Source organism: Aulostomus chinensis, chromosome 9 (genome assembly GCF_037954235.1).
Source record: "Aulostomus chinensis isolate RoL2024-O1b breed Wild chromosome 9, RoL_Achi_v1.0, whole genome shotgun sequence".
NCBI lineage: Eukaryota > Metazoa > Chordata > Actinopteri > Syngnathiformes > Aulostomidae > Aulostomus > Aulostomus chinensis.
The window spans coordinates 29,919,617-29,945,873 of NC_141328.1; the positions used below are offsets into that span (position 1 = coordinate 29,919,617).

At 49.9% G+C, this 26,257-nt stretch overlaps 3 protein-coding genes across 5 annotated transcripts; 2 read left to right on the top strand and 1 right to left on the bottom strand.

Moving 5' to 3' along the window:
• Positions 1–236: 236 nt before the first annotated feature.
• Positions 237–10,022, bottom strand: zhx3b (zinc fingers and homeoboxes 3b). Of its 3 annotated transcripts, none has more exons than XM_086214993.1 (7): positions 9,563–10,022; positions 4,881–5,764; positions 4,691–4,786; positions 2,955–4,400; positions 2,148–2,867; positions 1,088–1,355; positions 237–1,014 (listed from the first exon to the last, which is right to left on the bottom strand). In XM_086214993.1, the coding sequence occupies exons 2-7, from the start codon at positions 5,622–5,624 to the stop codon at positions 1,004–1,006; spliced, it is 3,285 nt and encodes a 1,094-aa protein (XP_086071119.1). In that variant the 5' UTR covers positions 5,625–5,764; positions 9,563–10,022; the 3' UTR covers positions 237–1,003. The 3 variants fall into 3 exon arrangements, with proteins under 3 accessions (XP_086071119.1, XP_086071121.1, XP_086071120.1); XM_086214995.1 differs by lacking the exon at positions 9,563–10,022 and adding an exon at positions 6,246–6,396; XM_086214994.1 differs by lacking the exon at positions 9,563–10,022 and adding an exon at positions 5,883–5,986.
• A 1,966-nt stretch (positions 10,023–11,988) lies between these two features.
• On the top strand, positions 11,989–15,653 carry rab5if (RAB5 interacting factor). Its single transcript, XM_086214997.1, has 4 exons — positions 11,989–12,280; positions 12,820–12,923; positions 13,008–13,137; positions 14,428–15,653. The coding sequence occupies exons 1-4, from the start codon at positions 12,173–12,175 to the stop codon at positions 14,467–14,469; spliced, it is 384 nt and encodes a 127-aa protein (XP_086071123.1). The 5' UTR covers positions 11,989–12,172; the 3' UTR covers positions 14,470–15,653.
• A 937-nt stretch (positions 15,654–16,590) lies between these two features.
• dhx35 (DEAH-box helicase 35) lies at positions 16,591–25,802 on the top strand. The gene is made up of 21 exons (XM_086214996.1): positions 16,591–16,661; positions 16,958–17,085; positions 17,169–17,261; positions 17,587–17,664; positions 17,785–17,889; positions 18,539–18,600; positions 18,678–18,747; positions 18,827–18,886; positions 19,902–20,014; positions 20,091–20,187; positions 20,316–20,474; positions 21,008–21,218; positions 21,323–21,447; positions 21,696–21,750; positions 21,852–22,042; positions 22,134–22,211; positions 22,314–22,443; positions 22,872–22,953; positions 23,039–23,110; positions 23,321–23,432; positions 24,347–25,802. Exons 1-21 carry the CDS (start codon positions 16,622–16,624, stop codon positions 24,383–24,385), a joined length of 2,100 nt encoding a protein of 699 aa, XP_086071122.1. The 5' UTR covers positions 16,591–16,621; the 3' UTR covers positions 24,386–25,802.
• Positions 25,803–26,257: the final 455 nt, after the last annotated feature.

Below are 26,257 nucleotides of genomic sequence, written 5' to 3' on the forward strand. Positions count from 1 at the left end.
TATAAGAAGCTGAGCTGAAGCTCATTTACTTTTCATCAACTGCAAAAATGAGTAATGTTTTCAGTCTTTAGTCGAGGTTCCACTTGCACTTCCTGCCCTTTCACACTGAATGTCTTGTCTTAAGACTGCAATCAAACACAAAGCCAAAAATTGAATACATTCTGTTTATTCTGCAAATACAATCTGTAAAAATTATACATCAAGTCTAAGTATGGAACTCAGGAGAAAGTTCACAGTAGTTTTACAGTCAAATTTATTTCATTAGAAAGTTCCATAAAAACAAACGTACGTACACATCAGTGACGTAAAGAACCACTTGATGCTACAACAAAACAGGATCCCACCATCCAACATTTTCTCACCTACTTTTTGTTTGGACACAACAAAGTTCTTTCCCTCTCTGGATGGTTGAATTCCAGAACAAACCTAACTGAAAATTATGTACAGATAAGAAAAGAGTACAAAGAGACATCGGCGCCGTTTCCCGTCAGGACAACAGCATCAGCTGCAAGCACGATAACGACGGTGACACCCTGGAGGCGTTCGATTTAAGGCCAATAGAAACACCCGGTAGCACAGCTGAACAGGTCTCGAACCCCCAAACCACCTCTGACCAGCACCGATCCCGGTCTCCACCCAGCCCCACATCAACATCTGCTCAGGTCAATCTCGACCAATCGTCTCCCTTTTCCCTTCATCACAGCAGGCTGAAAACACCACCAGCCCCACCCTTCTCTCCTCCACCACTCCCACACCGTTCACTGGAAGTAAAGGGCAAACAGTGGAGTGGAGGGGAGGGTACTGGGAGCTGGTGGGTGCATGAGGGCACGCTCGTGGCTTCAGCATCCATCATCTCAAAGTGGGGGAGGTGATTCCTGGCTCTAGGGAAAGGAGGGGGAGGGTTGGTTTCAGGGCCCAGTTCCATCCAGTGATCATGTTACAACCACATCTGCCGACACAAAGACCTCCTGCACTGAAGTTCGTCCTTGGACAAAAAGCCTCTTCAGTCGGTTCCTGCAGAAAAGCAAAGAAATTAAAAAATACACACATGCGCACACACACGGGCCAGTCCGGACACGGAGACTACCTTTAGTGGGAGTCACAGTCCGGTTGGCGTTGGCCTCCTCGACGCCACACACCGACGGTTCTATTTTCTCCTCCTGCCCTCCTCCTGGCCGAGGCTCCAGAGTGGCGGAGTCAGTTGTGGGAGGCTCAGCTGCAGCGCTGGGTGCTGTTTGTGGTTCTGTTGAATGAGCAGCACCAGTTTGTTCCATCTGGGTTAAAGAAGCCTTGGTGGAGAACCATTGTTGCACCAAGTCTGCAGTCAAACCACTAGCTTGAGCCAGTTCCTGCAACTGGGAGTGGAGAAAAATCTGTTACTTTGTTGCTGTTAATGACAACAAGGACACCAACCCAAGTGATCCCATCTTTGCATAAACGAGCTGGGTTCTATGGTTTATCCACCATTTATCAGAATCCTGTGTCTGCACATGCTTCACCTTCTGGTTTCACCTCTGTTGAACCAGACTGACTTCTGGCCTTGAAGTAACAGCAGCAGATTTCCGAGCTCATTCATCAGTCCAGCAGCACCACAGCAGAGGAGAATTCCTGACACGGAAACTCGCCACCTGCTTTGGTGACTCCTGGTATTTTAAATCATGTTTTTGAGAGAGAACTTTATCTTTAAAAAAAGGGTTCTTTATTTCATGATCTCGGGGCTTCACTGCTCAAACTGAAGCTGAGTTCTTTTTCCACAGCTGGTGAACAAACAAGCTCACAGATCATTTCCAAGTGTGACATTAAGCTGGCAGACACACACGTCCTTGTATCTTTGTGAGGACTTTCATTGACGTAATACATTCTCTAGCCCCTCCCCCTAACCATCTCAACTGACTGCCTGACCCTAAACCTGACCAGAACCTGATTCTAACCTCGACCCTAAAACCAAGTCTTGACCTTCAAACGGTCCTTTGAAGATGTGAGGACCGACTAAAATGTCCTCACTCTGTTGGTTAGATACTAATTCTAGTCCTCACTAGGTAACAAGTACAAGAACACACACACACACACACACACACTTTGACTGATCCATGATGTTGACGGTACTGCAATAATTCATTTACAAACCCACTGCTCGTCCTCAGTACCTGTGTGTCCTCCTGGCTGTGGACGTCAACGTCGGCCTGGAGCATCTTTGTGTCCCCCTTCTGAAGATCCTCCTCCAGAACCATATTCTGGTAAGACTCCAACCACTTAAGCTGGCTGTTCTTCTGCATGTACCGGCAGTCCCCGAACCAGCGCACCACCTCGGGTCTGGGCAGTCCCGTAGCTGAGATCAGCTCGTCATACTGGGTGGCGCTAGGCCACTGAGTCCGGGCGTAGGCTTGTTTGAGCAGGTGCAGCTGCTCCACTGTCTTCTTACCTCGGACGGTTGCAGGTTTGGGGGCGTGGGAAGGTTTCAGAGATGGGGTGGAAGATTGGGATGCTTTGGAGGTGGGGCCTGAGGAGGAAGCTGGGGCGCTGTGGGCTTGGATGGAAACAGATGGGGAGTCCAACACTTCGCCCTCTGCTTTGCCATTGGCCTCCGTCACCTTCAGCATCTTCAGATTTATTTTAATAGGGTTAACTTTCAGTTCTCCTAAAGCGTCTTCTTTTTGTTTCTCTTCATCAACTTCCATCTCCTCCTCTTCCTCTCTCAATGCTCGTTCTGCCTCCTCTCTCTTCTTCTCAGCTGCCATTCTCTTCCTCCTCTCAGCAAACCAGCCGTGGATCTCCCTCCTGGTCATCTTGGTCTCAAATCGCAGTCTGTCCACTTCTTCTCCTGATGGTTCGGAGTCCTGAGCAAAGCTGGCCTCAAGCGCCTTCAGCTGCACCCCACACAATGACAACAGTCAATAAATAACTTGGGAAAACAGACAAATTACAGAAAATCATTGCCAGCATTTCTGCCTTACCTGGTGTGGTTCCCTCTCCTTGTAGCGGATTGCTGTGAAATCAGGGGAGGGAGGTCTTGGGTGTCGGCGAGAGGGTGTGGAGGGAGAGGTGGGAGTAGGAGCTGCTGCTGGACTCAGAGGTGCCGAGCTGTGTTGGGGGGATTTTGCTCCCGAGTTACTGCCGCCGCTGCTTTCAGACACATCCACAAGGTTGGCGTTACCAGCAGCGCCGCTCCCTGGCAACCCCACTGCTGACCTATTCTGTGCACCTGTGCTGGTGCGTATTCCCTTGAGGTTGCGATAGTGGTAGCGCCGGTCGCTGAACCACTTGCGGACTTCCCGTACTGTGAGCCCAGTCAGAGAGATGAGGCGCTCCACCTCTTCCTGGTCAGGAAACTGGCAGGCCAGAAAACTGTCCTTGAGAGCACCGAGCTGCTCCTGAGACTTCTTCCCCTTGAGGAAACTTGGATCCAGGAACGCATTCACACCACCGCTGGTGGTCGCTGCAGGAGAGGAGGAGGAAGATTTGGAACCAGGAGAAGAGGAATCCTCCATAGTGATGTTCAAAGAGTCACATGGATCCGGCTCAAAATCCTCTGTGCTTGTGGCGTTTGTTTTTCTCTTGCCACCATTTGTCTCTTTGCTCTTTTTTTGTCCATCGCTGCCTGTTTTGCCGGTGGAGGTATTCTTGCTGTTTGTGGTAGCTTTACTGTCCCGCTGCGCCGGGCTGCTGTTTGCAGCTTTGCTGACTTCAGCCTTCTTACCGTCACTGGAAGTGCTGCTCTGTTTACCGTTGACACCAGTCACCTTACTGGGATTACTGCTTCCTAAACTGAGATTCATGACACTGGCTTGGGTGCTGCTGATGACACTGCTGGTGCCCCCTCCTCCACTCCTGCTGCTACTACTGCCCACTGCCCCCACCACCATGCTGATGCCTTTGTCTGCCACCAGCGCTGCAGTAGGTCGGGCCTGCATCATGGGCCGGGCTGCTGCCTGGGGCTTAGGTGTGACGGCCAGGGCCACAGGAGCACTGCTGACCTGAATACCATTGGCCACAACAGGCTGTGTGACAATTACACCCCCTTGGCTGACAAGTGAGCCCTGCAGGATGTGAGGTATCCCAGCAGCCCCCAGTGAGGCAGGCAGGACAGTGATTGTATGCTGAGCCGGGCTGTGGTGACTCTGGGTTTGGCTCTGTGAGCTGCTGGGTGTCGTCTGGATGATGGTGTTGAACATCTTCCTCCTGGCCTCCTCGATCTCCTCAGGAGACCAGCTGATCCCTTGTTTAAGTCTCTGGGCAGTGAACCAGATCTTGATCTGCTCTTCGGGGAACTTCGTGACCACCGTCAGGTAGCAGAGCTCAGCCTTGGTGGGATATGGGAACTTGCTGAACGAGGTCTTCAAGAAAGAGGAGGAGTCCATGGAGGCACTGTAGGTGGGGATGCTGCTCAAAGGGATCATCACCTGGGAGGGAAAATGGAGGGAATGAGAGCAGGAAGTCATGCAGCATTCGCCGCTTTGACACACAGACTTGAAGAGGAACTACAGCACTGGTCACACGTCGCACCTCTGCTGAGGTAAAAATTCACACGCTGGGGCGGCTGATGCTGCCGGCTGGGTGTAAACAAACAAAGCCTCACAACAACAGGCACATTTTACAGCAATATTGTTGAATCCCAGTGTGAAAGTGGCGATTACCTTTATCCACGTGAACCTTTCACAACACTGGCATAACAAAGAACTCATTCACTTACCTTGGGGAGATTTTTGGAAGAAGATGAAGGGAGATCTGAGGAGGCTGTGATGGGAGCAGACTGACTGAGGCTCCTGTTCTGAACCACAGAGACCACCTACAAATTTAAAATGGCAGATTTAAACAATCTAAATAACAAATATGGACGATCCAATTGAAATCACAGCGAGCTATTAGGAGGTAGAGGGTACCTGTGTGATGGGGGTCTTGAGCATTGGTAGGGCTCCAGAGCCGTTGACTATCTGGATTGCTGAGGGCAGAGTGACCTTGGTGGTTCCATTGTGGACGATTGTGGGAACATGTGTAACCGTCACTGAAGTGGTCTCTTTTCTTTCAGTCTCTCTGGTGGCGGAGACGGAGTGGGTGTCTGAAGAGGACTCGTCAGCGACCAAGTGAGACACGACTATCCTTTTAGGTTCAGATTTGCCCTTCAGCATCCTCATGATGGGGGTTTTGGTGATGGAGATCTCGATATCCTTCCCCGTCTCCGTCCCGCTCACTAGATTCTGCTCGACCACCAACCTCCTGTCCCGCTTCCTCAGCTGCAGATTGGTGTTTAACAAGCTGGCGTGAAGCCTGGCGTTATGCAGGGCCAGGCCCTCAAACTTGGGTGCTGAGACCCCACAGTTCACACAAAGGAAACTCGGGTCAGCACGGAAGTCTGTGTGCCCGCTGTACACGTGATCCAAGAACAAGTTAAGGTCGTGAGTTTCAAAGCTACAAGGCTTACAGGTATAAGTGCCTGCACCATCTTTGACAGAGTCCCCTGTGTCTGGTTGGGAAGACTCTCCTGGATCTGAAGGGCTGTATCTGCCTCCTCCAGAAGTCCTGGTCTGGTGCAGAAGAACTGGAGTGTCCTGTTCAGTGTCCTCTGAGGTGTGCAGGATCTTGCTGGGGATCATACATGGTGTAGTAGACTTTCTCTTGCTGGCCATGGTGGTGGGAAGGATGGGCTGAAAGTGAGGGAGGGGCTGGGGTATGAGTGTTGGGTGCTATAGACCAGGAAAAGAAGGGGGATGATGGTGGAGCATGTCTGCAGGCCCACTTGTAGTTCTCACCGTTGTCTAGCGGAAACCTGCAAATGGAAAAAAACACCAGTCAACAAAGGCTGGACCTGGAATTTGTTGAGTAGTTCAGTTAAATAAAAAGCCATGAATGTATAAAAGAGGACAGAGCAGCATCTTCCTCCACACCTGACAGTCCGCTGAACCTTCAAAATCCAGGAAAAAATAACCAATCTCCTCCTCAGCTTCCTCAGCCTGTGAAACTCCTTCTTGACTACAGTGGGAGAGCTCCTGTCCTCCACTCTTCGTCTCTCCCCTCCCCCACACAACTATGTCTCACTTCCCCTCGCTCAGACACACCCCCACAGAGACAGTCCTTCAAAATCCTCAGTCTCTTGCTTCGCTGCCCACCTCGCCAAATACTGCTGCAGACATGCTCACTTACACGGCTGCTTGGAGACTGAGCGAGGCTGCAGGAATATGGAGCTCTCGCCAAACAACCAACACCACAACAGAAACACACAAACCTCCGTAATGAATGTCGATATTCACCTGACGAAGCTGCCTGCGGAGGAGTTTGGCCCTCCCTCCCTCCTTAACTGCCTTCCCCCGGGCACAGAGGGAGGGATGCACTGATGGACAGCTCGAGGGCAATGACGCTCACATGACACCTCTCGGAGAGAGCAGCCAAACCTCACAGCTGTTCACGGAAGTTCAACAGGTAAACCCTGAAGCCTCATTGAGCAGACGCTCCTACTTCCGAGGCGACTTGGCGGTAGACAGCTGAAGCTAAAATAAGCTCCTCCCCTCTGACGGAAGCAGTGAAACACTGCTTGTCTCATCTGAGCTGCACATGTTAGGTTATCATACAAGAAGCCTCCTTCGCTCTCACGCTCGCGGTACATTCGCTCCAGAGCCCCGTGGGGGTGTGATGGGACGTTTCAAAGGTTCAACCCACAAGTAAAAGTGAGATACTGAGTGAAGCCAGGCTTCATAGAGGACAAGGAGTATCGTGTTTTCAATCGCGAAATAAACGATTAACGAGATAAAACATGGCTGCCGTGGTGTCCGAGTTTACAGGCAACTGAAGTGAGGCGATGCCCCATCCATGGAACATGCCCCCCCCCCCCAGAAACTGCCCTCAGACTGAGCTGTTGTGCTCCACTACCATTCAGTTCTGCATCAGGGGGCACCGCTCTGCCAAGGCAGGCTAGTCACATGACACACAAGCACAAAGGCTTATGGGTGGGCAGTCTCAGCCATCCATTACGTGGTTCTGCTGGGTGAGAGTGGGGGCGAATGGGAGTGGAAGATGGGGGATGGGCAGCCAGTTTGGGGTAAGGAGGCAAGGGAAGGAGGGGTGGTAACTGGTGGAGGAAGCGCTGAGGTGTTCAGTGAGGACTGCCCCCCCTACCTCTGCTCCTCAACACCCCCGTCTTGCTCCGAACTGCAATCACACGCTCCAACCCTCCTCCTGCTCTGCAAAGCCTGGAATGTTCCGACCGGAGCTCTTCAGCGTCTGAGCACAGTAAACTCACCGACTCAAAATAATTCAACCACAACAAGGAAGTTTAAAATCCCCTCAACAGCTGGCGAGTCACACCACACACTGATGACCCGCTGCACCTGAGCAAGGCAAGCTAACTGCTGGTTAGCAGAGGACCCAACCAACGTGGACGGCTCCCATCGAGGCCGGACCAGCGTGTGTCTCCTGGTATGAGAACATCAGTCGAAAGCACGTCTTAAATATGGCGAATGACCATGTGGTGGGTTTCTGTCTTCTCTGTGTGTCAGCATTTGCATGTGTGGGTTTCCTGTGAGAGTGTGGAGGGGGTGTGTGTGTGTGTGTGTGTGTGGTGTGCGGGGGTGGATGCCTGTGTGCGTGAGGCTTGTTTACAGAGGTATCAAGGCTGCTATTATTCCTGTGTGTGAGAGTCAGATCTCACAGTGACACAGCCACCATGTTTTTGTGCTCCTGGTTCATAACCTGTATCATGGCGCCACGTCAGGGGCCCGGCACAGCGCGACCTCCTTTCATCCCCCCGTCCTCTGAGTACAGGCCAATAATAGCAGCGCTCACACCAGCAGGCCTGCTACATGCTAACAGATCATCTCGTCAAGGACCTGCACGGTAGGACTGGCGCACAGTAGAACGGCTCTCTGCATCTCCAACCCCCCCCCCAGCAAGTTAAGGCCCAGGGAGACAGGTCAGGAGCACCAATGGTGTGTTACTGTCCCCATGGCAACCCCCCCCCCCCCCCAGCTCATTTCTCTAAAGAATGTGTGTGTATAAACACACACACACCTCCCATGCCATCCAGTCCTGGCTCTACTGGGGCTTGTTTGTTCCACACACCCCTGTGACTGGAATTTGGAGCGTCCCTGCCCTGCTCCTATTTCAGTGCCTCCCTCACACGGTGTTGATGTCTTCCAGTGAGGTGTGGCCGCCGTTGCTACGGCCGCTCTTGGCCCGAGCTGATGCCATCTCTTCCTGTTAGCTCAGTCCATGTCCTCTCATCTGTGGTGTTCAGCAGTGACCTGAGCAGCACTGAAACCCAGGAGGAGGCCAGAAGTGAAGCGGCGCATCTGCCTCAAGAGCGCTGAAGCTCATTACCGTCATGCACCACGACCCCCGGCCCCCACCTGTCAATCATTTCCAGGGTTCCCTCACCTACAACTAATAAATGTTCCATACACCTGAACCTCTGGCCACTGCTGTAATACTGGCACCACCAGGGGGGCCTCATGCCTGAGCTCCTTCTGTGTCCCTCCATCCCAGTCCCAGCACGGCTGATCTCAGGTCAGGGAGCCGATGGCTGCTTGGGCTGCATTGCTGTGGCCGCTGCCAGGACATGCGTTAGAGGGTTGCTGTCTTGCTAGTGGGGGGGGGGGGGGGGGGTGGGTAGAGAGAAATGGCGGAGCCCTGTGCTGTCCAACCTAAAATGGCTGACATCACAAGCTGCTAACCAGCCAAGCAGAGCAGAGGCTGCTGCTGAGCCTGGGGCCAGGCTAGCAGCTGGCGGGGGCGGTGCCTGAGGTCTGCAGGTAAATGACCAGGACATGAGTCACAGGCACACACCAGACATGGACAGGTGAAACAAAACCTTTCATACAAACATTCAACTCATGTCAGGTGAAGCGCAGAGGGGCAGGTGAGGGGGAGGGGCTCTTATTATAGGATTATTGTCACTCTACCAATGGTGATGGAGAGACGCTGGATTAGCAGCACTCCAGACTCACCGGAGCATCGGAGACAAACGAGCAGTTATGGGACCCCTCAAGCCTGGAGTCTCTCTCTCTCTCTCTGTCTCTCTCTCTCTCTCTCACACACACACACACACACACACACACACAAATCACCAAGACAACAGACTCCCGCAAACCCACAACTGCGAACGAAGCTTGCTCACTGTCAACACGTGACAACGATAAAAGTTGTCACAGCTTTTGTTTCCTACACAACAAACAAACACACACACTCGTTTTGTGTGAGCAGACAACATCCAGTTGTGGGCTGAACGGAACCGAGTCGGGGTGAGTCCGACCCGGGAGAGCCGGCGGAGCAACAAAGAGCGTCACGTCAGTCTCCGGCGCGGCGGCGTCAACGCTCCCGGAGACGCCGCGTGTTCGTCTTCTGCTGGAGTTCGGCGGACTGAGCTCTAACTTGGCGGGCTCCACTCCGACGGGTCGGAACCTGGGAACCAACTCGCAGCGGAGGGAAAGGCGAGCCCCCAGCCCCGGGGCCGCTCTCTCGCCTCGGTCGGCTGTCGCCATTTTAAGCAGGCGACACGCAGCTGTCCGGAGCCGCTGAGGTGAGGCTCCGCGGCGGGGAAGGTGTGCGGGAACGAGCGCGAGGGCGGCGGACTCACCTCGGCGAGTCGGAGCGGACCGCGAGCTCGCGCAGGCTTCTGTAGTTGGTGGTGATGTGGGCTCAGAGGAGGCGGGAGCTGACGGGAGTTCGAGGTGGAAGCCCCCGGTCCATCTGCTGACGAACGACCCGGAGCCCGGCTGGTCCCGACCGCGGTCCCCCTCTCCGCGCTTGTTTATTTCGTCCGACTCCACCGTTACAGCAGGCAGCGAAGAGGAGGAAAATACGACAGACGTACCGAGGGAAGAGACGGACACGTGATGCAGACGTCACTGACGGTGGAGTTGGCGTGAGAGCTCGAGCTCCGCCGTGCTGAGAGCAGAAGTGAGTCAGACATCTCGACACATCAGGAGGGTCGCGGTCAAGTTTGCCTAAGCCGCCAAAAGCTGACTGTCCGGAGTCAATATGATGTTACACACCTGTCCATCCAGGTGACATCTCTTAAAGAGACAGTACACCAACGGTGCTCTGCGTCGAACACCCTGTAAATGCTTGAAATTAAAGGAACACCCCGAGTTGTGTGTGTGTGTGTGTGTGTGTGTGGGGGGGGGGGGGGTATACGTCACAGGCTGCAGAGCCAGGTGAGAGGGTGCACCCTTCTCCAAAACGTCTTTCCAAGCAGATTTCAAGTGTGTCATGCTGACTAAACTTCATTTATTGTGGTTTGTTGAATGAACTTGCAACTGTTTGGGAAGTCATGTATGTGCCCTCCTGTCAGAGCCGGCCAAGAGGGCGGAGACGCTCCTCTGTGTGCATTAGCGAGCTGAGTCCTACAGCACTCACTGCCAGTTAGCTCAGCACAGTGACTGGTAGTGGATGGGAAGTGTTAGCTTCAGCTAGCTCAGGTCCAGGCTAGTTAGCTTAGCCCAATGGCTGGTCGTGGGTGGGAAGTGTTCGCATCAGCTAGCTCTGGTCCAGGCTAGTTAGCTTAGCCCAATGGCTGGTAGTGGGTGGGAAGTGTTAGCATCAGCTAGCTCAGGTCCAGGATGCTGGTGTGTCCAGCAGGAATCCTCCTCCTCCTCCTCATCAGTAGCAGCAGTCGCTCTTCTAGTCCTCAACAAACCTTTGGTTCTGTTGACCCAAGTTCCAGTGGAGCTTTGGAGGTGCTGCGTCAAATCCCTGCTCCCAGTCAGGAAAGTAGTTCCGGCTACGTGTCTGATTCTACCACTACAACGTCTCCTCATGTTAAACTGGTATTCATCACCAAGGTTACCACAACCCTCCTGATATTAATGCAGGCAGAGACGCAGCTACGCTAACACTTCCCACCCACTACCAGTCACTGTGCTAAGCTAACAAGTGATCAGCTGGTCTCTGAGGGTCTCAGTGATAGACACAGAGGAGAGACGGCAAATAAATGTACCCCCTTCCCCCCAAAAAGCATGTTTGTTAAACCAACCACACTTACTGTAGTTTTATATGTTTTTTAAATTGACAATATAGTGTGTGCTAAGCTAGCTAGCAAGATGGTGAAAGGAGGATGACTCACCTTCTCATTTCCCTGAGAGAAGCAAGGCTCAATGTTTAGACTCTAACAAAAAACTGAAATAACCATAAATTGATATGTACTTCATATTTAAGGGATTTAGGCCATTTGATTTTTTCAAGTTATTTCTCTACAAAATTAATTTGTCAATTATTTAATTTTGGGTTAATTTAGCATACGTGGGGTTATATTGTGTATCCACCATTTTATGTAACAAAATAGGAATCTTGACTCTCTGAGTTAAGATACACCAGAGCCGTTCATTCTTCAAGGTAATGGTACATTTAAGTTGGTCCATCTGATTTTAGTCTTGAAGTCCTTAAGTGAAAGTGATGTAGTTTGCCATGTATTCTATAAAAGGACAAATCCCTCTTTCTTAAGAACTTCTCAATCATTTCAGCTCATCATTAGCTTGAATCTCAAAGTTGCTCTCGCCTCAGAAGCGAGCCGTCTGCTGAGCAGTGGCGACAGGAGACGCTGGCGAGGAGTTGGCAGGTAGGGAAGATGAAGGAGGCGAGTGTTTGCACAGGTCTCAGGACAGTGGCAATTTGATGTCATTGATTATATAAACCCACTTGGTGCAAACATCACACGTTGACTGATTCAAACACATTCAAGGACGAGTGTGTGTGTGTGGGGGGTGACATTTGTGAATCAGAACACTAGTTATGTCAGTTTATACTGTTTTATTAATCATTTTATGAAGGTTTACCTGTGGGGTCTCAGATCCTGAAAATGAATTGATTCAATTAAATGCATTACTTCCTGGAAGAGTGGTGTAGTAGTAGTAGTGGTAGTAGTAGTAGTATTTTTAACCCTGGTGCTCCTGATTTCTCTGAACATGGTGCGATGGCAGATATTCGCCATTTGGTGTCGCTGTAGGTTTTACCGAGTTTCCCTCGATCGAGCGCAGAAACGTCGCACTTTCTGATTGGCTGTTTCTGACGGGGTCAGATGGGATTGCGCATGCTCAGATGGCCTGAGAGGTTGGTGACTGGAATCTAAGCGGTGTGTTACTCTGCGTTAATGCCCTGATAGTAGTCGCAGTACTTCACTGCCGGACATCTACGGTACTACGTTTGTAAAGTCACTTCTCGACGTCAGAACCAAAGAATAGAGCAAAGAATGACGAGCAGCTCGAAGCGGAAAGAGGAAAGTCACCTGCTGAATGGAGGTGTGAAGCAGACCACATGGAGCAAAGCGCTCAGCAGCAACGCCGTCTGGGAGGAGAAGGTCAGTCACGTGACCCTCCTACTGTTCGAGAAGTCACTGCAGGTTTCTAAGCAGTTGTTTGCTCCCGGTTTGTTGTCATGCGTGTATAAAGGCGGGCTAGCAGCAGCTAGCTGCCAGGCTAACCCCCACCCGCGGCTGGCTGGGTTCATGTCAGCGGTCCTCTGACAGGACGAACACGAGAGTCGTTGGTGGTTCCGGATCAGTTGGATTCTTTAATGCCGAATTGCATACCGAAGCAAAGTTCAGCTGGAGCAGTTAGTTGGTTCCGTTTCGTCGCCCCGTCCGCCACACTTCCCGCGGATGGAGCCCAGCTGAGACGGCGGTTCTGTAACAGATTTTGAGGCAAAAGAAATGAATCTGAGCCTCTGGCTGGAACACGAGACCCTTCCCTGATATCCTCTGGTCATGTTTTTCCATCAGACACATTAAAAATATCAGAATAAGATCATGAAATGAAGAGAATTGTCACACACTGAGCCTCAATCCTAAAGTCCATCTTGGCACATCAACTGGATCCAGGTTCTGCTCTCTCTTTGCAGGACGAGTTTTTAGACGTGATTTATTGGCTCCGGCAAATTATCGCAGTCATCCTGGGTGTGATATGGGGTGTCGCTCCTCTGAAAGGGTTTCTGGGAATCGCCATGTAAGTGAAGGTTCCAAGTCACATCAGTGGTTTTATTGAAGAAGTGACAGAATCCCTAATCCCCTCATGTGGTTGCCTCCCTAGATTCTGCATCATCAACGCCGGCGTCCTGTATGTTTACTTCAGCAGCTTTCAGCAGATTGACGAGGAGGAGTATGGTGGGACGTGGGAGCTCACCAAAGAAGGCTTCATGACATCTTTTGCTCTGTTCCTGGTGGGTATTCCATGGAAACTCCTCTGAAGAACCTGACTCGTTTTCTTTTTTAATAGTTTTTGAAATTCAGAGTAAAGAACCTGGTTGACAGCCTGCACATCATCCGTTGCAACAGGGTTTTGATAGTTTCAGCTGGAAAATGAGGAGCTCATCTCTTACCTGGGTAATAGTTTACAGGTGCGTTTAACTTGGTGATGTTTAGGCTGTGGAATAGTCCGTTAGTTAGTGAGTCCTGCTGAGGGCAGGACCTCCAAAACAACAGTTTACCTTATTGAAGAACTGACGGGGTCACGCAGCAGTCAGATCCGAGCTGGTGAACCTGGTACCAGGCTCGACGCTGGTCAGTCACGGATGAGTGTGCAGTTGGGTCAGAGTGTGTGTTCTTGGATGTTCTGGGTTCCTTGTCGTCTTTCAGTGCTACTTGTCTCTAAAAGAGTCCTGCAGCAGCAGAACACAGAACATGGTTCAGCTGGAGATCTTCCGAGTGCAGCAGAGGAACTAAACATGTCTTGATTTGTGTATTAAAGTTGAGTTTGAAGAATGTTCCTCCAGAGTAGTGAGCCTGTAAATGACCCCGTTGACCCTGGGGACCGTAGGAGGCTGAGGGGTCACACACACACACACACACACACACACACACACACTGCTGGCTACAGAACAGCAGCTCCTCCTCATTTAATCACCTACAAAAGTCATGAAGAACCCCCTCAGGATCAGGTGAGTGACGTCACACCAGTATGGCACTGAAATGCCACCAGACTGGTGGAGCCGACGAGACTCCTCTACCTTCCTGTCTGCACCGCTGAAGACGGTAAAAGTCCGGAACACCTTCCACTTCCCAGGAAGATGAGCACACAGCGTAAACCTGAATATTGGAAGTGTTGGCTCATTCTCGTAATTCCATAACCCTGTGCGAACATGTTCCTTTAGTGTGGAAAAGTGATGCAGCTCTGTTGTTAAAAATGTATATGGATCCTGTCTGTGTGTTTCAGTCTAGACCAGGGGTGTCAAGCTGGTCCAGTAAGGGCCGGTGTGGCTGCAGGTTTTCATTCCACCCCAGCAAAAGCAACACCTGATCCAACAACTGAGCTGTGAGGACACAGCTTAGTTGATTTAAGTAGAATCAGGTGTTGCTTTTGCTGGGGTGGAATGAAAACCTGCAGCCACACCGGCCCTTACTGGACCAGTTTGACACCCCTGGCCTAGACCTATGAGGCCATGGACGTAGTCCCTCCCTGGCTGTGGTGACATCACGGCGTGGCTTGATGGTCACTGTCTTGTCTCTTCCAGGTGGTCTGGATCATCTTCTACACAGCTCTCCATTTTGACTGAGAGGAATTCGTTGGACACTTGATAAGAACATTTTTGTTGAAGTCAGTTGTCAAGACCCAGGAGTCCATGGCCTGAGAGCTGTTGCTGCCCCAACATTCAGTCAGACTCTTTAGTGTGCAGTGCATCATGGGAATCCTAGTGTCAGTATCAAGATCCTACAAGACCACAATGATGAACACGTTTAAATGCATTAATTTCTGGTCTGGTGTCCTTCGTTACCTTCGATATGTCATATTTTGGTCCTCAGGCCTTCATCATCACCTTTGAGAAAACGCTACACAGCACAGAGTGAACAGTTTTGCTTTGATGGGCTGCAGCTCTGCTTCTGTTGGATCAGTGCGGTGACAGAACCCCACACAGACGTCCACAGGGCCTCTGTCCACTCTCCTATCCCGGATGAGTGCTGCTTCAGAAGTGGGCAGTAAAATGTGTCCATGAGTGTTGCCTTTAAATTGGAAATCGTTCTGTTTAAAACTGGAAGCGGTTTATAATGTGGCTCCACTGTTAAATGTCTCTTGCAATTTCACTGCTATACATGATGTCTTTGAAAAAGTCTGAGGATCTGAAGGAGGAACACAGTCGGTGGCTCAGACCCTGACAGCCATTGTTCCCTCTGCAACATCTGGAATCTCATCTGTGCTGCGTCTAAGATTTGAGGAAGCAGTGGCGAAGAGATGGACGTATCAACCCGGGAACGGAGGAGCAGGAGCTCATCAAACGATCGATCCATCCAAACCTTTGAGCTGGGGGGTGACGCTCATCTTGGTCTCAGATGCTAATGCTCAGATTTAAGCTAAACCTGGTCTGCACTGCTGTGACTGTAGATGTGTCATTTATGAATGACATCAGTTAGAAAGGTAGAAATCATTTAATTTTCCCCCTCACTTGTAGCTTCCAGATCAAAGTCTTACCTGTTTTGGAATTAAGTTGTGCATAAATTCTCTACAACGTCCTCTTTTTGTCACAACCTCCTTGTCTCACACAGGTTTATTTGTACTTGCATTGTATCTCGTCTGGTGTAACATATTTCTCAGTATTTTATAGTCGAGAGCTTTTGAAACGGTTCTTGCAGAGTTATTGTAATGATGCCGTTAAATGCACAGCCGGTGTTGAAAAGGATTGTATTTTCTGATCAAATCTTTTGGGACTCATTAAACATTGGCTTTATTTAGCCTCCATTTTCAAAGAGATTGTACAAGTTTATTTATTTACATGTTTAAGTATATTTGTTGGATTATTCATTTTGGGGAAATCTGTGTCTACAGACTGCGGACAGAGTGATTGCCCTGCCTTCCTCTTGAGCTGCTCCGCTCATGAAACTGAGCCAAGACGGCCCTGAGTGCTTCTTCCCCAACAGCCGTGCTGAGGGGAATGAGCTCGGTCGTGTTCCTCCACTGATGAACGCTCACGTTCAGCTCAAATGAGCCTCGTGGAAGGTTCCTGGATGTGAGCCTGTGAAAGGAGGACGCAGGAGTCATCAGGATTTATTTGGTCCTCCAGTGGAGGAGGAGGAGCGCCGGCGGTGATCAATAGTAACGTCACATCGGCTCCAAGTAACGATTGGTTGTTACAAGAACCCCAGGTACCTCAGTCAGGTCTTAGTGGATCCTTGACTGATGTTTTCAGACTGGAGCCCCAGCAGGGGACAGGGCAGTGGTGTCTGGCACAGATGCTTCCAGCTGGGTTAGGGAGCCCAGGAGGAGCCGACCTTTTGACCTGGGGGCAGGTACAGAGGGACATGAAGGAAGATCTGGGGCACGTGACTTTTTTTGTTTTGAAAAATAAAATCCCTGACTTCTCAAAATGTATCATATTTACTTTATCTGAATAAAATAGTCAAACTTGGCCCTCAAAATGTATCTAATGGTCCCTCGTTCATTAATTATATATCAACAGTACCATCATTTTACGAATAATGTAGACAAAAAAATTATTAAAAAACGGCCCTGATCCTCCTCCGGGGGTGACGTCACAGATCAGTACACATATTCTATCTTCCATGTAAGTTTAACAAACCAAATACGCCTAAAAACACAATAACCGAATAGAAATTTTAAAAACGACATTTCCAACATTCATAAGACTCTCCAGCTCGAGTCAGGATCGTGACGTCATTCGCAAGGGCGAAAAAGTATGTGACGTAGAAGCCAAGATGGCGGGTCCCCTCTCCACGATGAAATTCTGGAAGCCGGGTAAGTAGGAGCCAAAACCGAGCGACGGCTGAATTCGCTACAAGATATTGGGGCTGCGGTGCACGGAGCGGAGCCGCGGACCAGACCGGACCGGACCGGACCGGACCGGCCGGATCGGTCCGCGGCTCCGCCGAGCCCAGCCGCAAACTCGCAGCTGCGTGACAACTGCGGCTCCGCTCGGCTCACTGCGGGATCGAAGTAACCTGCCGAAATCAAACACTGAGCAGAAAGTTCGACACGCAGCTCTACGACACCAGGAACTCCCAGCTGAAGGTCTTTCTCTGCTCTCCCTCTAGGGTCCGAGGCTCCGGGGGTCTCCGAGGAGCGGGAGCTCAACACCGAGACCACCGGCTCCCCGGTCGTCTTCAACCCGCACACCGCCCTGTCCATCGAGAAGCAGAGACAGAAACTCCCCGTCTTCAAGGTTGGCAAACGCGGTGCTGGCGGGGCGGGTCGGGTCTGTGCGTGAGGCGGCTGTCAAGCGACGTGTAACTGTTTTCTATCCAGCACAGGAACAACATCCTGTACTTGGTGGAGAGTTACCAGACGGTCATCGTGGTGGGGGAAACCGGATGTGGGAAGACGACCCAGATCCCTCAGGTTAGTTCCCACCTATGAGTCTGTTCCCAGAGTAACAAACGGAAGAGTAGGGACCCGGCATGGATCCTGCTGCCAGCACTGGGACCCCTCGGGGGTTCCACTCCTTGACCTGTTCTCTGGGCTCCGTGGCCTCCGGGCTCCGTGGCCTCCGGGCTCCGGGCTCCGTGGCCTCCGGGCTCCGGGCTCCGTGGCCTCCGGGCTCTGTGGCCTGGTGCCTCAGGGTTCTGGCCACATCAGCCAGGACCTCATTTCTGTACTTAAGCTGCTGTTCAGCAAATCCACCTCCTTCTGAGCTGCTTCTCTTTTTGGACCTGCCTCGTCTCAGTACCTGCTGGAGGCCGGCTGGGCTGCCGAGGGGAAGGTGATCGGGGTGACGCAGCCTCGACGTGTGGCCGCCATCTCTGTAAGTGCTCTGCTCGTCCTGTCATTGCTCGGCGCCTTTCCTCCTTGTCGTTTCCCTTCAGGAAAATCATTTCTCCTGAAGGACATGGTTGAATGACCTTCTCCTGGCTCTGGATGACAGGTAGCGGGCCGTGTTGCAGAGGAGCGGGGCGCCCTGCTGGGACATGAGGTGGGCTACACGATCAGATTCGATGACTGCTCTGACCCCCTCGCCACAAGGATCAAGGTATCCCCAACCTTCGTGTGTTCGTCTCCGTCCAGCTCCTCACTCGCTCTTTTCCCACCAGAGTGGTGCAGGTTCTGGAACCCCTGCTGTTCTACACATTCTGAATCTTGGCTTTGTTCACCGGCCCCTGCACCGTGCGCAGAGGGGCTGTAGCCTGATTCGCTAAATTGCCTGCTTCAATCTGATTTTGGCGTATTCTGATGATGTGGACAGTCTGAACAGCGAAAAACCCACGTGAGATTTTTGTGTCACTCACCGACCTTTTGTCCATGGAAATGGGCCGTCTAGATCCGTCCTGTCTGCAGATAGAGAGAGAGATCTGGACGTGACCATCTCATCTCATCACGTTTGTCTGGACAGAAAAGGATCTAATGTGAGATAAATCTGGTATGAGAAACAAATGGGGTTAGCTTCAGCGTGAACGAGCCTGAGTCGACCGCGGCCGCCTCCTGTGTCCTCCAGTGTTTCCATTCCTGCAGTGGCTTCACAGCTGGCAACAAAAAAACAATATTTTCCAGGTTTGCTGCAAAACTAATTTGGTTGAACAAATAATTTTGAAAATGCTCCGACTGGTTCAAACAAGGTCCCGGAGTGGTTCGGAACCCGTTCCCTTCAGTTGGACAGCCGTTAGAGCGCATCTGTGCTTCAGTTTCTTACAGATGGCATGTTGGTGCGAGAGATGATGACTGATCCTCTGTTGAAGAATTACAGGTAAACAGTCACAGGTTGTGCTGACCAGGCTTCTCCTGAAGGAGTTCTAAGGTTCTGTGTTGTGCTTTCATCTGCAGCGTTTTGATGCTGGATGAAGCACATGAGAGGACGCTGTACACAGACATAGCGATCGGGCTGCTGAAGAAGGTAAAGCTGTCTGAATCTGGAACAGTCGAACTTGAATATTTACTTGAAAACCATCTCAGGAATGCTGTTTTTGCAACAGATTCAGAGGAAACGGCGAGACCTGCGGCTGATTGTGGCTTCTGCCACCCTGGATGCCAAGGTGACATCATCATTAAGATGAGCAGATATGCTTGAGTAGTGAGAAAAGGGAAACAAAGATGGAGGAAAAGTCAATGTCAGGTCAGATCACATTGTCCTGACACCTTCGCTACAGCGATGAAAGACAGACACAATGAGGCCACAACTGTGCTCAGCATTTCACGTCAGCAGAAACGTCATGCCGGACGTCTGCTTTTGAAGCAAACATTCTTTTATCCACACATGCAGGTTGTTTAGTCTTTTGGAAGCGTTTGCTGAGTGACGTACATCAGATCGAGGGCAACGATCGTACTTCCTTGTTCTACCACAGCATATCTGTGGAACACCAGCTGATGAAAGGAGAATATTAACTTCCACTGCTTAAATAAAGGAACACAAAACTTATTTGCCATCCTCCCAAGACACCGGTTGACTGCCAGTTAGCTTAGCACAGTGACTGGTAGTGGGTGGGAAGTGTTAGCATAGCTCCCTCTCTGCCTGCATTAATATCAGGAGGGTTGTGGTAACCTTGGTGATGAATACCAGTTTAACATGAGGAGACGTTGTAGTGGTAGAATCAGACACGTAGCCGGAACTACTTTCCTGACTGGGAGCAGTGATTTGACGCAGCACCTCCAAAGCTCCACTGGAACTTGGGTCAACAGAACCAAACGTTTGTTGAGGACTAGAAGAGCGACTGCTGCTACTGATGTTGATGAGGAGGAGGGTTCCTGCTGGACACACCAGCATCCTGGACCTGAGCTAGCTGATGCTAACACTTCCCACCCACTACCAGCCATTGGGCTAAGCTAACTAGCCTGGACCTGAGCTAGCTGATGCTAGCACTTCCACCCACTACCAGTCATTGTGCTAAGCTAACTAGCCTGGGTCTCAGCTCCCCAAAGAAAGCTCTCTATCCTCTTGTCTGTCTCTTTAGACGATGGACAAGAACTGGTTTGCCCAAAAACTTGGTATGATTGTTGTATGATCATCTGGTGAATGAGGCATTTTAACTGTGACTGCGCTGTTGTTTGAAGAAATTTCACGAATTCTTCAACTTGAATGAGTCTGGAGACCCTAACAAGGACACATGTGGGATTCTCACAGTGGAGGGACGTACTTTCCCAGTGGACATCTTCTACACTGTCAGGTAGTCATCAGATAGAATGCAGTCTGAGGATGTGGAGTCTCTAAGTGCTCCTCTAGTGTCTCTGCTTTGCTCTCAGTCCTGTCCCAGACTACGTGAAGGCCACTGTGGAGACGGTGATGAAGATACATGAGACTGAGGATGATGGCGATGTCCTGGCTTTCCTCACTGGGCAGGTTAGTTGCCATTTTCTCAACACTTTTCCACCGTTGATATATTTGCTTAGCACAGCCTGCAGACAAACACAAGCACCTGCTCATCTGCTTCTAATGGTCTTCTCAAACCGTCCGAACCGTCCCCTCAGGAAGAGGTGGAGAAGGTGGCGTCCCTCCTGCAGGAGCAGGCCAGGTCTCTGTCAAGATACGGCATGAAGAAACACTTGAGAATTCTGCCGATGTACTCTGGTCTACCGTATGCTGATCAGATGAAGGTCTTTGAGCGGGTGCCCTCATCAGTTCGCAAGGTAGATGAGAGCGACCATCTCAGGTAACATGGACAGGCAACCAAACCATGGCAGCCCTCGACGTTGGAGCCTCACTTCCCCAGAGTGATGTTGCCATGACAACAACTCTGAATGAGCAGATCCTGTGTAATTAACCAGGGATGTCAGACCAAACCAAAACTGAACCGTTCAATACACAACCCCAGTTCTATGCCTCGTTTTTGGTTCCATGGGAAAACAAAAGTTTTGTGAAATACTCTGTATCCACAGAAAACGCGCACACACACACACATGTACACACACACACAGCACATTAGCTTTGCCCTTGGAGAATTGTTGAATAGTTCCCAGTGAATGTCAAATCGTGCGTCTGCTGGACAGGCACATCCCCAGACCTCAAGACATTTTCTTCTGATCATAATAATTGGCTGTCAAATACAGCAAAAGTTGGATTGTAAACTTTACGACTGTCACAAATGTCACAAGCAGGTGTGTGAACTGTTAAACTTGGAATGTTGGCTCTGACTGGGAGTGACGTCTGATGTGTCCTCCAGGTGGTGGTGGCCACCAACATAGCTGAGACCTCCATCACCATCAGTGGAGTCGTGTTCGTCATCGATTGTGCTTTTGTGAAACTGCGAGCCTATAATCCCTCCACCGCCATTGAATCGCTGGTGGTCACGCCCATCTCCAAAGCTTCAGCCAGTCAGAGGGCTGGGAGAGCCGGGCGCAACCGACCAGGGAAGTGCTTCAGACTCTACACAGGTGTGTGTGTGTGTGTGTGTGTGTGTGTGTGGTCCTCCTCCTTTGGAATGTCTTGCCATTTGTTTGTCTTTGAGTGTGTTTTATTTCCTCTCTTGGTTCATCAGAGGAGGACTTTGAGAAGCTGCCGGCCTCCACCGTGCCAGAGATGCAGCGCACCAATTTGGCCCCTGTCATCCTGCAGCTCAAGGCTTTAGGCATCGACAACGTTCTACGGTTCAGCTTTCTCTCTGTGAGTGGCTCACTCTGCATCCATGGGGGGCGGAGATGTGTTCACCCACTGTGAAAGAAATTGTGCTTTACATTTTAATCAGCAAGAACGGCCTCTGGCTAAAAATGCATAGAAACCATAAAATTAATGTTGTGATTTTCTGTTTGTGTTGTTAAAGATTTAATGGCAAGACTCTAAAAGTAGGCCAGTTAATTCTGTCTCAATGGAAAATATTGCAACTGTTGAATTGAACATGCCTGTTTGTGCAGCCCCCTCCAGCTCAGACCATGGTTCAGGCTCTGGAACTGCTTTATGCTCTGGGAGGTAAGAAGCCACCGGTGTAGAGAACAGAAGCAACTTCAAGCTCGCGTGTCCTGGCTCCCCGGTCGAGAATGTGAACCAGCTGTTTGTGTGCCTGTGCTCAGGTCTGGACCATTACGGCCGTTTGACTGATCCCATGGGTGTGCGCATGGCAGAGTTTCCCCTCAGTCCCATGTTTGCCAAGATGCTCCTGGAGTCGGGAAACTTTGGCTGCTCAAAAGAAATTGTTACCATAGCAGCAATGATGCAGATTCAGAATATTTTTGTTGTGCCACCCAATCAAAAGAAAGTCGCGGTAAATGAAAACAGACATTCCAGTGTTATATATTTGTCAGAAATGCTTTGTGTGCCTGCCAATCATCCTGAACTGATATCACACCCTGCAGGCTCGTGAGCACAGGAAGTTTGCAGTTGCCGAGGGAGACCACCTCACCATGCTGAACGTGTACGAAGCCTTCATGAAGGTGTGTGACTGCGTGTGTGAGTGTTTATAGCTCAGAAAATGCTGAACTTTGCTAAGCCAGAAGTCTTATCAGGACTGTCAAAGGCTCTCCTCTCATCTGCAGCACCAGAAGAGCTCCCAGTGGTGTCAGGAACACTTTCTCAATTACAAGGGTCTGCAGCGCGCCGTGACCGTACGAGAGCAGCTCCGACGACTCATGAACAAGTTTAAGGTGCTGCGCACCTCCAGTGAAGGTATGTTGAAGGTTTTTTCGTTCCACTGATAAAACGTGTGTTGACATAGTCTCTTGTTTCAGGTTTGAATGAAAGCTGCCTGTGTTCCAGTCGAAGATGCACGGGTCGTAAAAGAAGAGCACATTGTTGATCACATGACAGTACCAGCTGTGTTGTCAACACTCCACGGTTTTGTGTACTCTGCCTTAGCAAACATAGCAACTGCTCTATGTGGCTGTATGCACCAGCAGGGAGGCTGAAACCTGAGGGTGTTGGCATGAGTTGCCAGTGTGTCTCTTAACCCTAACCGAGGAGTGAGGATCCTCACACTTTCCAGCTGGGAACTTGGAAATTCCAACTTCGGAACTTCAACTGGAACGTATCATTAGGGCAAACGTGTCGAACAAAGAAAGGTGACTGACTGCGTTGCATCGCCGCTTCTTCCTCAGGTGATCCAGATGTGATCTTGAGATGCATCGTCTCTGGGTTTTTCGCGAATGCAGCCCGCATCCACCATTCTGGTTCCTACCGGTGAGCCTTCTCTTTACCTCTCAGCTACAAGGAGTTGATTTCTTCTGAGTTGCTTGTCACACTCTTCTTTCTGCTGCTCTGCCAGGACCTTACGGGACGATCGTGAGCTTCACATCCACCCCAACTCTGTGCTGTTTGGAGAGAAACCTCCTAAATGGTCAGTTCGTTTTCCTTGTACGTTCTTCTTTTGCAACTTGCAGCTTCTTCATTATTGTACAGATATGGAATGCAGGGAATCTGCCCAGATAATATAATTAAAGGATACGCACTAAAAAAGCTTAAAAAAAAGCTCAGCTACTCAAAACAGCTCGTAATCCATGAAGGTTCCCAGGTTTCTTCTGCTGGCACTGACGTGACTCCTCTGCAGGGTTGTCTTCAACGAAGTGGTGCAGACATCCAAGTACTACATGCGTGATGTGACTGCAGTGGAGTCGTCCTGGCTGGTGGAGTTGGCCCCGCACTTTTACAAGCAGGCTAAAGTAGGTTCAAGTGAGGCTTTGGTTTCTGGAAACATTGTGAATGTGCTGAACAGCTGCGGTTCTCTCACGCTCCCAGCAGGCTTGCTGCTTTAAGACTTCCAATGGGCTAGAATTATATATATATTTTGTATTTTCAAAAAGACAGAAATGAAAATTACCTCAACAAATCCCATCTAAGAGGATATCCACTCCTTCACCCTTGTTAAAATCTCCAGAATTAATAACTGAATCCATATCAGTCCAGGTGAAACTTGATCTCCAGTGCAAAAGTGGTCTCCGACTCCACCAGAACATCTGTTGTCACTGTCCACCTTGCAGCTGTCAGGTGATAATGAAGTGGCTTGTCACACTCTGGAAGACACCATGACAGCAGCCCCTCAGTGGCAGATCCTGCTCTTCCACCATACCTCCAGCTTGACACTGGCGAACTTTAAAATCAAATTTAATGTAATGAACGTTAAATTACAAATCTTGTTTATTTTTCTTTAATGCTCCTTGGCATTTTTACCAACTCAACAGTTTCATGAGGTGAAAATATAGATCAGCTGACCAAAATGTGGATTCTCCCATTTAGTCTGTTTCTGCGTGCTGGCGTTCATCCACTCAGACGTTTTATGGCATAAAAATTTGGTGTGAATGACAAAGCGTCCCTCAGTGCTGATGGCATCGAAGCAGTTTGTGTGGTGCCATGAAAGTTTGGAGGTTGATAACCCAGCCCTGTTACACAAACTATCACTGGCCTGATGATGGCAGGCTCCGGGTGTCACTTTCATCTCTGCACCGTGAAAGTCAAACATCGAAATGAAGGAACGAGCAGAAAAACACATTTCCGAGCTTCTCTGTGATTTGTTCATCATGTCCTCTGAGCCGAGGGGGACTTTGTCTCACGATGCACTGTCTCTTGTCTCTTTCAGCATGGTTCACTGGCCAGCAAGAGATCCCGGGTCCTCTAAATCTTTGCAGCGTGTCCACGATTAGTCAGGAAAGCTCACTGTGCCCGCCCCCCTGTCATGTGTATAAAGATGTAATATATATTTGTTGTCCATGTCCACCTGCACAGCCACGCTACAGTGGGATTTAGACTTGCTTCCTTTGACAGCGTCTTTCTTTTCTGCGTGATCTCGCGTGAGTCCCTGTGAGTGAATGGTGGTGAGTGCGAGACGAGTCCAGGCTGCGCCTGACTTGTGCTCATGAAGTGCACTCGTTCTTGTACATAGTCAGAGCAGGCTCAGGTCCAGGGAACGGCTCTCGGCCCGCCCACACCTGGTTGTAGACATCCTTATTTTTACATTTTTCCTGTTGCGTGATGGAACATGATGGAATGTGAATAAACTGGAGAGATGTTGAGGTTTATTAATCTGCTTCAGCCATAATCTGGGTGCATCTGTGTTTGTAGTTTTTGAACCTGACCTCCAACTTCTTTTGGAGGGTTAAATTTTCTGCATCTTTATACAGAAGGCGGTGGAACACATTTAGGATTTTTCAGGATTTATTTTTTTTCAGTCACTTAACATCGAATGATACTGTGAAAAGACTTGCTTTACTTTCTCTCTGAACAAAGTCTCATGCATAGTGGCCTTCTCACCGCTCTGTGCCAGTTTACTTTCATCAGCCTCGTTCACGTTTCATTGTCTGATGGAATGTGCATTTACTCACATGAAAAGCTGTGAAATCAAAATTTTCAAAAGTGCCATTTGCTGGAGTGATGGTATAAAGTGCATTCAGCCGTGCGTCCAAAGCCTCTAAGCAACAGCATTTAACTCCAGCCGTTTGTTTGGCCGTCATGATTACTGCTCTCAAGGCCGTGCTTCTCTTCTGTCGCCATCCTCAGGTCTTCAGTCATTGTTTTAGTGATTTCCATCCCATCGTGGCTGCATGTGCTCTCATTCATGCTTTTGTCCTTCGTTGCACTTTGCATCTCCAGAGCCGTTTGGCCCTGAAAGTGTCACTGAGCACGAATTAAAGGTGGTTGACTCTCTGAGTTGCTTTGACACCAGGAAATCTTTCCGTAGCAAAATTTGACTCATGCTAGCATGTTTTTTTTTTTTCTTACATCTCGTCCTTGAGGTTACTACTGTAGATTCAGTGTAATCACATCACGGACCAGCACACCACACAGTAGCAAGGTGAACAAGCTCCAATTAGATTAACCTGCATGTTTAACGGTACACTAAAGTAGATGTATACACTGAAGATTACCTCGTAGACGTATTGGAAACAGAAATGTCTGCAAGATCCCGTTTGTGCTGGTACTCTGAATACAAACCAGAGCAGTGACATGTTGACCTTTGTAACTGCTCTCCTCTCAGACAAAACCTCACCTGCCATTTCTTCCTCACATCCTGTAATAAAACTTGATGGTCACGGAAGCAAGTGTCTGCAGTTTTTAACTGGTACTCAGCTACTGTACTCGTGCAGTTTACGATTCTGCCACTGGGTGTCGCTGCTGCACCAGAAACAACTGAGTGAAGCGGTGAATGAATGACAGCTGTAGTTTCTCCGTTGACAGCATTAAAAGGTTTCCTCCTGTATGCAGCAGCCAGTCCGTCTGCCGTTCGATGGCTCCTGCACGAGGTGCGTCAGGCCTCAGCTTCTGTGACTGTTGGCAACAACAACAACAACAACAACAACAACAACAACAAGAATTCCCACCAAGCGTCCCCCTGGTGAACGCGCGGCACCACAATTGTCCTCTGGGGACAACAATCGTGTTAGTGAACTGAATATACAAAATTCACATTTCATCATTGATCTTTTCAGCGTTGAACTAACAAAGCCCAAGATCAACAGGTGTGAGGACCATGAATCGGGTCATTTTATGGTGT

Bases quoted from the DNA above. Each gene is read 5' to 3' on its own strand.
- rab5if (XM_086214997.1), top strand. From the start codon at position 12,173: ATGACGAGCAGCTCGAAGCGGAAAGAGGAAAGTCACCTGCTGAATGGA. The intron at 12,281-12,819 runs GTCAGTCACGTG...CTCTCTTTGCAG, and splicing joins ACGCCGTCTGGGAGGAGAAG to GACGAGTTTTTAGACGTGAT. The intron at 12,924-13,007 runs GTAAGTGAAGGT...TTGCCTCCCTAG, and splicing joins GGGTTTCTGGGAATCGCCAT to ATTCTGCATCATCAACGCCG.
- zhx3b (XM_086214993.1), bottom strand. From the start codon at position 5,624: ATGGCCAGCAAGAGAAAGTCTACTACACCATGTATGATCCCCAGCAAG. The intron at 4,787-4,880 runs GTACCCTCTACC...TTAAATTTGTAG, and splicing joins TCAAGACCCCCATCACACAG to GTGGTCTCTGTGGTTCAGAA. The intron at 4,401-4,690 runs GTAAGTGAATGA...TTTCCCTCCCAG, and splicing joins CTTCCAAAAATCTCCCCAAG to GTGATGATCCCTTTGAGCAG.
- dhx35 (XM_086214996.1), top strand. From the start codon at position 16,622: ATGGCGGGTCCCCTCTCCACGATGAAATTCTGGAAGCCGG. The intron at 17,665-17,784 runs GTAAGTGCTCTG...TCTGGATGACAG, and splicing joins GACGTGTGGCCGCCATCTCT to GTAGCGGGCCGTGTTGCAGA. The intron at 23,433-24,346 runs GTAGGTTCAAGT...TGTCTCTTTCAG, and splicing joins ACTTTTACAAGCAGGCTAAA to CATGGTTCACTGGCCAGCAA.